This window comes from Heterodontus francisci, chromosome 2 (genome assembly GCF_036365525.1).
Source record: "Heterodontus francisci isolate sHetFra1 chromosome 2, sHetFra1.hap1, whole genome shotgun sequence".
NCBI lineage: Eukaryota > Metazoa > Chordata > Chondrichthyes > Heterodontiformes > Heterodontidae > Heterodontus > Heterodontus francisci.
In genome coordinates, this window is record NC_090372.1 from 37239582 (window position 1) to 37252713 (window position 13132).

At 44.5% G+C, this 13132-nt stretch overlaps 1 protein-coding gene across 4 annotated transcripts in view; it reads left to right on the top strand.

Moving 5' to 3' along the window:
• mboat1 (membrane bound O-acyltransferase domain containing 1) overlaps positions 1-13132 on the top strand; it is a 198105-nt gene that overhangs the window by 18814 nt on the left and 166159 nt on the right. For 2 of the 4 annotated variants that reach the window (XM_068057027.1, XM_068057037.1), the window contains exon 2: positions 1811-1956. The exons of 1 other annotated variant lie outside the window; for it this stretch is intronic. In XM_068057027.1, coding sequence (XP_067913128.1) covers positions 1811-1956 — 146 coding nt within the window. Of the gene's footprint in view, positions 1-1810; positions 1957-7495; positions 7579-13132 lie in introns of those variants that run through there. One more of the 4 variants, XM_068057047.1, reaches the window with a different exon arrangement.

Below are 13132 nucleotides of genomic sequence, written 5' to 3' on the forward strand. Positions count from 1 at the left end.
TCACAGAAATGCAGGACATCTACTTCCTGATGATTGTACTGTTGCCAGTCTATTTTGATATTTTGATTCTGGAGTAATACTGTGTAGTTCATTTGAGCAAACAAATTGCAAAACTGGAATCCAGTCAAATCCCAGAGCTGTCTTTGTTTGAAATCACATTACAATCAGTTTACCATAAGAATTTCTGTACTGCAAAACCACCATGACAATTTTCTATTAAAAATAAAATTTATCACCAACCCTATTTAACAAAAAAAATCGTCAACTTTAGAATTCCACCATGTCTATCAAACATTTCTCCCGCACACTCTGGGTTTAGTGGGCACCTTTTCATATTTGAGTGCAGCTTCCTTCAAAAATGTGGCTGCCGTGTGTATTATCTACAGGATGCACTGCAGCAATTCCCAAGATTTCTTTGGCAGCACCTCTCAAACCCATAACCGCTACCACCTGGAAGGATAAAGGCAGCAGGTGCATGGGAGCACAGTTACCTTCACGTTCCCCCTACAAGTCAGTATCCTGATTTGGACTTGGGCACACTTCACCACCATTCCTTCATCATTGGATCAAAATCCTGGGACTCCCAACTTCGCTGCAATATAGAAATACCTTCACACAGACTGCAATGGTTCAAGAAGGTGGCTCACCACCACCTTCTCAAGGGCAATTAGAAAGGAGTAATAAATACCTACCTTGTTAGAGACACCCACATCCCAAGACTTAATTTTTAAAAATACGTAGAAGGCCTGGCCGGTCCATCCCAGTGGCTGTCCTGCAGAAAAACAGCAGCCCACGATAGAAACTTGCTCAGAGGGAGATAGTGAGAAAAAGTTTTAGATGGAGATGCAGAGAGGGAAGTGATCGAGGAGGGAGGGAAGAAAAGAAAATAGAGAATGGGAAGCAAGTAGTTGATAGAAAGATAATTTTAAATTTTTGTTTGTATCCATACCCTGGAAGGTCAGCTCGTACAAGAATAGCTTTATTGGTGTGATAGTGAAAAATAAGTGTTCCTCAAAAGTCCTTTTCCTCAACCAGCTTGGGATTCATGTCTTTGGTTTATTCAAAGTGTCACCAGCAGAGTACATGCCAACACACACAATTTGGAAGAAAAATGTTGTATAATAATGATCCTTTGAATCTTCATTCTAAAACCTGGTAAATAGTAAAGTCTAAAAACCACAATTCTCAAATTACGATGTGATCAGAATGATTAACTAAATAATCTAGATATATGTGTAACCACATTTGAAACAAAAGATAAATAGTTTGTTTTATAACTGCAGAAATTTCTTTTTAAAGGCTACCAAAAAAAATCATGGATCTTGATCACTGCCTGAATTAGTGGATAGATATGACATACAGTATGTTACTGTACATTTGTTTATATACAAGAAAATAAATTGATGTAGCTTCTATATGTTATACGGCAGTTCATATACAGAAACGGATTCATATCTCTGCCTGGGTTTCTGTGGCTCACTTGGGTATCAATGCTGATCTGAGGTGTAGAACGGCTTGGCGGTAAACTCTTGTACCTCACTTAGCTACCCCACTTTTCCACCAACAGTGTCTGGGTGTAGAAAGCCAGCACTACATGATGAGTTATTACCTGGGATTATTTGATCAGGGAATATGAAACTAATCGCAGTTGATCTCTGCTGAGCTTGCATCATTCATTTCAAACGTAGATTTCCAGCAATCCTTTGCCGATGAGCTGAGTTACTGAGTAGACAGGATTACAATAGTAGATGTGTCTAGAATTAAAATCAAGCCACTGCTGGTTCAGGCCACATTTTCTTTTCTTTTGCAGGTGAATTTTGCGGTCTGTCAGTTGTTTGCCCTATTTGCTGCCTTTTGGTTTCGCCTTTATCTCAGTCCCAGTAGAGCTGGTGCTGTCGTACGTCATGTGGTCATCACAATGATTGGCATATATTTTGCTATCTTCTGCTTTGGATGGTAAGTGTTAAAATGATACTCAAAATTTATTGTTGCATTCAACCCCACTTCCCATACCAGTATGAATTCATTTATGTATTGATTGCATTTGGATTTATTGCATCTCTTTCTTGGGCATTGGTAACGTTTCTGATTTAGTCAAAACACTTAGATGCAAAAAGTGCCAGTATATGGGTTAGTGCTCAATCAACAGAGATGTTGGTTACAAAGCAAATTTGTGAACAGTATATTCAGGTGATAACCATGACTTTTCTTTCTGTTATCCTTTTTGAAGAATGCTGACATGTGGAAAACACTCTAATTAGCATCATCCGTAGCTCAGTGGTAGCACTCGCCTCCGAGTCAGCAGGTTGTGGGCTCAAATCCCACTCCAAAGACTTGTGCACATAATCCAGGCTGACCCGCTCAGTGCATTACTGAGGGAGTGCTGGACTGCAGGAGGTGCCACCTTTCAAATGAGACTTGAAACCTAGGGCCTGTTTTCCTTCTCAAACGGACACTTAAGAAGTAATTCATTGCCAGTAAAACATATCATGTGCTGAGGTTGTGAAAGGCACTACACAAATGCAAGTTCTTTCTTTTAAAGTAAAACTTGTGCCTGTTAGTTTAAAATAGGTTTTCCTCCACATATGCTGCATGAAGGCCCAAAGCTAGCTTTCCCAGTGGAAAAGTTATTTGGATATTTATCCTTCTTAATAGCATATGCTGTGATCCTATGATGCCGTATGCCCCTTGTCCCATGCCTACTTTAGTATACTATGCACTTTTGACAACTCGTTGAAAAAGCACTAAACAGGGCAAGTGGGTTTTTGGGATTTCCGTATTGGCCCATTAAATACAAAATCAAAGAATTGATAAATCTGTGAAAAATATTGTTTAGGCCACACTTGGATTATTGTGTGCAGTTTGGGCATCCCATTGCTGAAAGAAAATTGGTGTCATGGAAGAATATATAATTTCTTCACTTCAGATTAAACCAGGGATGAGAGGATATAGTCATGATAGACTTAAGAAGAGCCATATGCACTGGAGAAAGGGTTAAAGGGATCTAATAGAAGAGTTTAAAATTCTGGAAAGGTTTAAGAGTAAATAATTTTGTTCTCAGGTTGTGGTGTTAGATATGGAATTCCACCGATTCTCTGCCAATCACTGCATGTGCTTGCAAAATGTCTGCTCGCTGGCAAATAAAGCCCAAGCTATTCACAGCCTTATTGTGGATGATTGCATTGACATTGAGGCTTTGACAGAAATATGGTCCACGGGTGGTGAAACCTTGCCCATTACTGAAGCCTCCCCTACCTGGCTGTACTTTTCACAACCTGCCCTGCTCAAACAGCTGTGGTTGTGATGTGGCCCTTTTCACCAAATTATACCTTTGTTCTCTTCCTGTTCCTCCTCTGGCACCTTGTCCTCCTTAGGTCATCTCCCCTTGTTCCCCTCCTCTCGTCTCTCTTAAAATCATCATTCGCGACCACCCCTCAAGCCCCAACCTGAATTTCTCACTGAGATATCCTCCCATTTTTCATTCCTCAATCTCTGCACTGAGCGTCGCCCCATCCTCCATGATTTTAATCTTTTTCTTGCCTTCTCATTGATCACACTGTTCTTCTGCCCTCCCTTAACCTCTCCTCCATTTAACTCTCCTATGCATATTCACAGCTACCCATCCCAATGCCATTTCACATGCCCTCTACTCCCATTGTCTCAATTGCAGACAAGGCTATTGCTGACCACTCCCTTTCTATCCCTTATCAACCACACTCTCTACCTCTTTCCAACCTCGCTTACCTCAGAGTTTCTTTACAAGAATGGATTCAATCTCAAGTCACTTACAGTTCCACTTCCAAACTCTCAACTCTCTACACTTCGACCCTGTATTTGTCACAATGCTTCTCAGCTGCCAACTTGCTTTTAGCCATTCCCTCACCATGCAGTTCATGCAGTTGGCCCTAGTAAAACTTTTAACTCTCACCTACCCTGGTTGATCCTCCTGGTATGGTCTTCACATTGCTTCCTTTAAATCCAAAGGCCTCAGACTTGAGCATATCTGGTGCACAATTGGTTTAGCCATCCACAATTAGATTTGGCTGGTTCACATCCAGCATTATTGGACCTTGTTCTCCTCTGCCTCCCCACCACCCTCTCTTCCTTTAAAGCCTAGCTGTTTGACCAAGCTTTTAGTTGCCTGTCCTAATATCTCCTTCTTTGACAAATATCTTGACAAATATATGAATAGGAAGGGAATAGAGGGATATGGGCCCCGGAAGTGCAGAAGGTGTTAGTTTCGGCAGGCATCAAGATCGGCGCAGGCTTGGAGGGCCGAATGACCTGTCCCTGTGCTGTACTGTTCTTTGTTTGGCTTGGTGATGTGTGTCTGATTAGGCATCTGTGAATCACCTTGGGATGTTTTTCTGCGTTGAAGGCGCTGTATAAATGAAAGTTGTTGGAGCTTCATCAATCCAGGTGAGTAATGAGTATTCCATTGTTCACCTGACTATCTGGTAGATGGCGGAGAGGTGTTTAGGGATCAGAGGGTGAGTTTCTCGTTGCAGAATACCCAGCCTCTTGCAACTTCAAGTAGTCAGTAATGAAGGATTAATTCAGAATTAGGAACATAAAGGTGAGGTTAGACACATGTTTTTTTAAATATAAATGGCTGTTGGAATGTAGTTTGCAGTACCACAGATAATTATTCAAACTGAGTTAATCATAACAAGTAAGAGTGAATTTGATAAACACTTGAAGAAAAAATATTCAAGGCTAAAGAGCTGAATGGAATTGGAATATACAGCTCTTGCAGGGGAGGGAGCACTGATATATACAATGCTGTCCTTCTGTTAGATCCTATGATAAGTAAAGCTCATTTACAATGATCTCAGCGATAAGGCTTGCAGCTTCCGAGCACTTAAGTTTATCAAGTTTGGGTAAACGTGATAAAACTGGTGGTTGGAGTAGCCAGACAAACAGCCAAAGACTACCATTGATGCATGGCTTTTCCAGATGGATATGATCTATAGTAGCTAAGTGTCATTTTAAGGGTCTGAACCCAGGATTTTAAAGGTGCTATTGACTGGATGGTTCATTCTCAGGCAGTGGTAAACACTAGCTTTTTGCCAAGAGCCATTCTTCTATTCCATCTCTAACTTTTTCCAGTTTTGATGAAGGGTCATTGACCTGAAGCATTAACTTTGGACTTATAAAAGATTTTTAGATCCATTCAGATATTGTATTGTTGGTTACTTGAAGTATTCTTTTTGCTTCTTTTATATTTCTTGTAAATAAATGCAACGATTAGCTGTAGTCTGAATAATATAGTTCAACAGTGGATATTTTCCATCTATTTCTACCTTTGTAACATCGTTCAACTCTGCCCCTGCCGCAGCTCATCTGCAGAAACCCTCATTCGTGCTTTGGTTTCTTCTAGACTTGACTGTTAGAACACACTGCTGGCAGGGTTCCCACGTTGTATCCACCATAAACTTCAGGTCATCCAGAATTCTGCTGCCTGTGTTCTAACTCGCACCAAGTCCGGTTCAAACGTCACCATTTTGCTCACTGACCAACATAGGTTCCAGGTTAAGCAATACCTTGTTTTTTAAATTCACATCCCTGATTTCAAATCCCTTCCCTATCCCCTCCCTATCTATAAACTCCTTCACCCCTACAACCCTCCAAGATATCTGCACTCCTCCAATTCTAGTCTCTTCAGCATCTCCGATTTTCATGGCTGCAGCATCAGAGGCCATGCTTCCAGCTGCCTAAGCCGTAAACTCTAGAATTTCCTCCCCAAATCTCTCTACCTCTCCACCCCTCTTTCCTCTTTCAAGACACTCCTTAGAACCTAACTCTTTTACGAAGCTTTTGGTCATCTGCCCTCATAACTTCTTATGCAACTCTGTTTCGAATTTTGTTTGATGATGCTTCCGTGAAGCGCTGTGGTACATACTACCATGTTAAAGGTGCTGTATAAATGCAAATTGTTATTGTTGTGGTCAATTCATTGATCTCTTTCAGTGTGATCAGTTGTCTGAGCAATATTGGTGAGATAGTTCAGTATTGCAAAGTATTAATTGTGCTGTTCTTAGAACTTCAGAAAGCTTATGACATATTGGCCATGTGGTTTCATGTAACCAATTTAATGTTTCTGCTAGTATTTTGAATTGGTTCCAGTCACACATGTTGGACAACAAACTGATAAAAGTTTGGTATGTCAAAGCAAAATACTGCAGACAGTGGAAATCTGAAATAGAAACATAAAATGCTGGAAATACTCAGCAGGTCTGGCAGCATCTGTGGAGAGAGAAAAACCGTTAATGTTTTGGGTCAGTGACCTTTCATCAAACTAAGTGACGCCTGACAACGCATCTGGTGCCCTGACGTCGTCAGAGTGCTGCCAGCTGCACACATGTGCAGAATGGTCCTTTGCTGTCAGTAAGGTGCTGCGCATGCGCAGCCTAAGTTCTTACCAGAACTAATTCGTGCACGCGCACGAAAATGTCATCGCGTACTGTAATGTCATCCTGCTTCGCTTCCCCCGGCACTGCCTGTTGTGCCCATCTGCTCGCCGCTTGTTCCCAGCCTCACTGCTGCTTTCCCTCAGGCACTCGCTCCCCGCTTCAACAGCCACCCCCCCCCCCCCCCCAACAACCTGCCCACCCCACCTTTTGTCCACTCGCTCCCCCTCGCTGCTTCATCCCTACAAGCCGCTCAATTTATCACAAAAAAACAAATTCACCTGAAAATCCCCTCAGTAGTTGCCATCTGCCTCCATCCCATCCCCAACAGTTCCCTGCTCCTTCCTGCCATCGCACTTTACTGCGCTGCTCCCTCCTGCGCCTGTTTTCTTGCCGCTCGCTCCCCGCTGCCTTCCATAAACCATTCACTCCCTGCTTCCGCTCACTCCAGGCCACGCTGCTTCTTTCCTCTCAGCCATTCGCTCCCACATTGCCCCGTCACCCCTCGTGACCCACCTTGCTTCTTCGGGCGGCGGGGAACGATTGGCCGAAGGGAGAGCAAGTGGCTGAAAGGGAATGGGGCCAGTGGTGGGGGGAAGTGGCGAGGGTGGGAATGAGTGGCTGAGAGGGGGTAAGAGGTGTGGCCTGGAGCGAGCAGTCGAGTGGGGTGAAATGGCGACTGAAGCAGGGATGGTGGGAGGGAGCAGGGTATTATTCGGGTGAATGGAGACAGCTATTGAGGGGTGAGGAGGTCATTGCCTGGTGATGTCTTGCGTGCATTCATACTGGCAAGCTGACAAATGTTCGCACACACTGATGATGTCAGTGATAGTTCTGCGTTGTCAGGAATCACTTTGTTTCTGAAATATACGCAAATTAGCATTTTGCTAAATCTCTAAATTTTCTGTGTTCCTACCTCATAAAAGGTGTCAGACCTAATGGCCACAATATTTATGGCGGGGGAGCGTGTATGGGGGTGCAGAGGGATGTGTGCAAATTCCAGTAATGCAGAGGTTCTGACGAATTAACAGCAATACTTCAATATGCTTTCTTTTTACTCTGATTCCCGCTCGCCAACTGGCTAGATTGACTGCCCAGGAAAACCAGCAGTAGAAGGCTGCAGCCAGAGACTGTCAGGACAATTCCCAGTGACCGGAAGAGATCTAGGGTGAGAAGGAAGATGTTTCAGGCCGGAGTTGGGAGGGGGATTGATGGGTTGGACCAGCAAACTGGAGGGAGGGAGAAAAGGCTCTTAATCGTGGGTTTGGGGATGGGGGGTGGTGGTGGGAGGAGCAGGCAATTGTGCATAAAGATTTTCTTGAGGGCCTTCACGGAAGATTTCTGCTCCTCCTGTCCCAAAATCAATCCTATTAAAAAGCAGTTCCCTTCAGCAGGTGGATATGGGGCAGCTTGGAGGTTGATTCTTGCTTGTCGTGAGGGATTAAAACTGCCCCCCGCAACGTGTCTCCGGAGCAGTAATCTTATCTGTTTAGGGGTGTAGTCTGCAATTTGCTCTTTGTACGAATACTAGGCCGCAAAGTTAGACTCCGTAGTGGCAGTAGTTTTGGTACTTTGGGTGCTGCTTTAATACCAAAATGGCCCCCGTGCCGCTTGCACTCACTTAGTGCGGGCATGAGGGTCATGCACCTCAAGTATGCAGAGTAGGCAGATTGTGACTCCAATGAATGTCTAATGCTGATTAGATACCAGCGCTGTTGTTTTGGACATGGCCGCTCTAGTTACTGCCCTCCCTTAAACATGCACAAACATGCGTTCAGCAGCAGGAAGGACGATTCCACTAGCGCTATTTAAAGGGATTATCATCAACTTGCAGGTTAGATGCTGATTACTTTCTGCTGTCTGAGTTTGTGGAAATGCTGGGTGTTTTGAGGAGTTGGTTACAGTTGGTGAAACCTGCAACGAGTGGTGATCATGTGCAGAAGGTGTTGATTGTGACTGCAAAGGCTCTGGGCAACCATTTGCTCAGAGTCATGTAGCAGTCTCCTTGGGCTGCAGCATGAGAGGGAGATGGTGCAAAGGAAACATATAAAAAGACAAGCCATGCGCAGAGAGAAGGAGGGAGAGAAGGGCTTTCAGCAGGATGCCTTATCCAGCTAGGGTTTTCCACGAGCATTTACCTCCACCTAACCCAGGCGTAGTGTTCTTGTTGTCTGAGATTCACAAAAGAGTGCTCACAGAACTGTTCCACTTCTTGGAACCAGACCTTTGCCTCAGAGCCGTGCGAGAACAGTGCTGGTGAAGGTAACTGTGGCCCTGAATTTCTTCACATCAGGATCCTTCCAGGCTGGTACAGGCAACATATCTAACCTCTCCCAGTTCGCTGTCCATTACTGCGTCAGAAAGGTGACACAGGCACTTTATACCAGGGAACCTACTTCATTGTGCTCTATTTGAACAGAGAGAAGCAGAGGGAGCATGCACGTGGCTTTGCCAGAATAGCATATTACCCCCTGGTGCAGTTTGCCATCGACTGCACACATGGCTTTGTGGGCGCTGCATCTCAATGCTGAAATGTACTGCAAATGCAGGGGGTAGCTGGCAGCTGCACTATCCTTTCCCCCAGCCTGGCTGTAGCTCACTCCTGCCCTGTGACTCACCACCTGTAGATCCTGCCTCTACAGTTTGTGCAGTGTCAGTATCTGAGCTGGTGGCAGAGAGTGTGTGATCGAGTGATGGTGGTGCTTCTTCATCACTCTCTCTTGTTGCTCTAGGACTTCATGTTCCCGCACCTGTGCCTGGCCAGGTGGCAGTTCTTGGATGTCTGAAAGCATGAAGGTGCAAGGTTAGAGTTTGGTTGAGGGAGGTGGCGGGGGATGGGGAAGCAGGAAGTGCATGGCTATATTGTCTGTAGCTTGTAAATCATAACAGATTGCCGGATGAGCGTTAAGTGGGATGTGAGAAGGTGGATTATATAGGAACTTACCATCATTCACGATGGTTTCAGCCCTGCCGCTGGCCATGGCCTCAGTTGTGGCCATTCCAATGATGGTCAACTCTGCCTCCTCCATTGGAGTGAGGAAATACAGCCGTGTCTGCTCCCAGCTGGTTAGGTGCTGCCGCCTCTGATCATGGCCACTTTATCCCACGAGGGAAGTGTCGCTTGTGGCACTGCATCCAGGTCTTCTGGGTTACATTGGCATTGACCGCGAAGGTTACCTACTCCCACTGCCTTCTTCGTATCTGCCTGGAGGGCCTCCTGGCTCCTGATGGAAGAGGACCTCCCTCTTTCTGTGCACGTTCTGCAGTAAGTCCTTCAGTGTGGCATCAGAGAACTTTGGGGCATGCTCTCTCTTGCTGCATCTTTTTATCAGGTTTCTTCTTGCTCATTAACCCCTCTTTCACCACTTCCAGCCCCTGCTGCAGCCAGATGCACCTCACCTTTAAGAGGTAGAGGTTAGTTTTATGTGGTGCTAGCCTGACATGCGTTTGGGTCCCCAGCTGAGGCATGCAGCCGCTCAACAACGCATTCAGCGCTGGGGTACATGGCACTATTATCATAATTAGTAGGCAGCATGATATTTGTGTGCTACCTGCATTACTTTGAACGGGCATAGGTCAATCGTGCATCGAATTCCTAAACCTGTTCTCCAGGCAATTTGAATTTTTAGTCCTCGGTATTTGAGCAATGTCTTTCATGAGCGCCTAAATGTGACCTATCTTTACATTTTGGTAACATAGTTTGCTGAACACTTATCCATCTTCATTCCTTGAATTCATAAACTAGAATGGTTACAGCACAGGAGACCATTTGGCCTTTGGAGCCTGTGCCAGCTCTCTGCAAGAGCAATTTAGTGAGTCCCACTCCCCTGTCCTTTCACCTTTGCCCTGTAATTTATTTCCCTCCAGGTGCTTATCCAATCCCCTTTTGAAAGCCATGATTGAATCTGCCTCAACTACTCTTTCAGGCAGAAGAGACTTGAAAATAAGCAGCTTGTAGTTCAGAAGCCAACACAAACAATCATGAGGGGAGAGGGCAAGCCTATCCTGGTTCCTTTTCCAACAGACTAAACTCTGAGAGCAGTATGAAACACTTTCAAAATAAAACCTTAGTGAGTTTAAACTTGGCAAGGATTGCAGCTCAAGTTGCCAGTATACAGATGTTTTGTATTCGGAATGAATTATTGGGAGTTTCAAACACTTTAGCCATATGCCTTTGGTTGCCTTGCAGGGAAAATGGTCTTTTGAAAGTAGAGGAAGTGTAAGAGACTGGAATAACTGGAAGTGTAAGAGACTTGATAACAATATAGACATGTTGGTGGAATAGGCAGGTAGGTGGCAGATGCAGTTAAATGTGCAGAAGTGTGAGGCATTTTGGGAGGAAAATCAAGGAATTGGAGTGCAAAGTCCATGGTAAAGTGCTGAAGCATATGGAGGAGCAGAGAAATTGTGGGGTGGAGCGTGGCAGTGAGGATGTAAATGCAGGATTTCTTAAGTGTAAGCATGGGTTCGTAAAATCATAAAAGCAAATAACATGTTGGGGTATTAAATAGATTACAACAAAGTAATAAATTTCTACGAGTTAGTAGTTAGGCCACAGGAAGACAACAGTGTTCAGTTTTGGGTACCCCATTAGAGAAAGAACATTAAAGCCACATAGTGTGATACCAGAGATGAGAAATTAGTTATGAGGAGAGATTTGAGGTAGTAAAACTAGTTTCCACAGGAGCAGAGGAGATGATTTTTTTAAAATTTGGAGGAGGGTCTTGATGGGGTGAGTAGGGAAAGGCTATTTTCTCCAGTTGGAGAGTCAGTGCTGAGGAGTCATCAATTTAGAATTGCCACTGAGAGTGTTTGTTTTTCTACAAGGACCGGTTGAGGCGGAGTCCCTTATGTTTGTGAAGAGTAGACAATGCTGGCATAGGCATGATGGGCCGATTGGTCTCCTTCTGTGCTGTGTCATTCTATGATAAACTTTTGAAGCAAAGGGAAATGCAGAGTCATGGGGAGAGAGCAGTGCAGTGGAGAAAGAAATGAGGATTGAATGTGTTCAGCAATGACTCGTATGTTTTACACTGCCGATAGTGATACCACAAGTTCTGGCAAGGATGGAGATGATCAGATAATCCTATCAATCATGCCTGGAGCAGCACAACTTTAAGAAACTGGGTTAAAAGCAAAATACTGCAGATGCTGGAAATCTGAAATAAAAATAAGAAACGCTGGAAATACTCAGCAGGTCTGGCAGCATCTGTGGAGAGGGAAGCAGAGTTAACGTTTCAGGTTCTGAAGAAGGGTCATGGACCTGAAACGTTAACACTGCTTCTCTCTCCACAGATGCTGCCAGACCTGCTGAGTATTTCCAGCATTTCTTGTTTTTACTTAAGAAAGTGGGTTGATCTGCATATTGGTATTACGTAACTTGATGCATTTTAATAGAGAAGTAATCCTGCTGTGCTCAAATACTCTGCAGTTTTGGTCATGAATTCAGAGACTGCAGTTGTTCATGAGTTTACTGTAGAGATTGGGGACAAATTTCAATAGCTTCTGAAAAGGGGGGCTTGGATGGATATGCACAGTTAACCCCTGCCCATTGTTTCTGATGCAGACAGCACACCATTTTCATGTTGCCTGCTAATTTGCATAATTGCTGCATGCAGTCAGCATTAAACACTGAGTGGCTGCACACCTCAGCTGGGGGCCCAAATTTGTGCGAAGCTAATGCCACTTAAAACTAGCCTGCACTACTTAAAACCAGACTGTACCTCTTAAAGGAGAGGTGCATTCTGGTTGTAACAGTTGCTGAAACTGTTTGTGGAGCAGGAGGAAGAGTGAATTATGGTAGAACATGGGAAAGAGTGTGCTGCAAGGTTCTCTGACACTACGCTGGAGGCCTTGATGGAGGAGGTGGAGAGAAGGGTATTTGTCATCTATCCACAGGAGGCCCTCCAGATACACTTTGTGAAGGCAGTGGAACCAGAGAACTGTGGCCATCAATGTCAGGAGTCGTGCCCCAAGGATCTGGTGACACTGAAGTTCAGTGACCGTACATGAGCGGTCAAGGTTAGTGAATGCATCTTCAAATGCTGGATCCTACCAAGTGCACCATGAGCCTCAGCAACTCCCATTACTCACCTACCAGCAATCATGACTCATATCTAACATTCATAGCTTCACCTCATGCTCTCACACTTAGCACTGCTGCAAGTCTCACACCTACATCTCTCAGCTTGTGCACACTGCTAGCTATTCAAACATGATAGCCACATCACCAAAACAAATTGCACCACACTCACACTCAGACTTCTCTCTTTCTTGCAGGATAAGTAAGCTGGTATGTGGAGACAGCAGGAACTAACTGGAGAGAGACAGGCACAACTCCATGTCCTAAACACCATGGAGGACATGGTGCTGGCCATTATTGGCATGCCCATTGGTGAGACCTTGGTTTCAGTCCCACTGCTGGCCATCAAAGATGACAGTATCCACAAACCTAATCCCCCTTCTCACATCCCACTTCACACTCTCTTCTGGTAAACAAGCTGCAGATGGTGTAAGCATGTACCTCTTACTTGCTTTCTCTCCCCCCGCCCCCCCAAACACCCTCACTACAACCCTATCCATTTAGATATTCAAAAACTGCCACCTGGAGAGACACTGGTGGAAGAGCAGGAAGACAGTGATGAAGAAGTAACACTGTTATTCAAACTCATTCTTGCAGCCATCAATTCTGATACTGACAGTACACATAATTTAGAGGATAG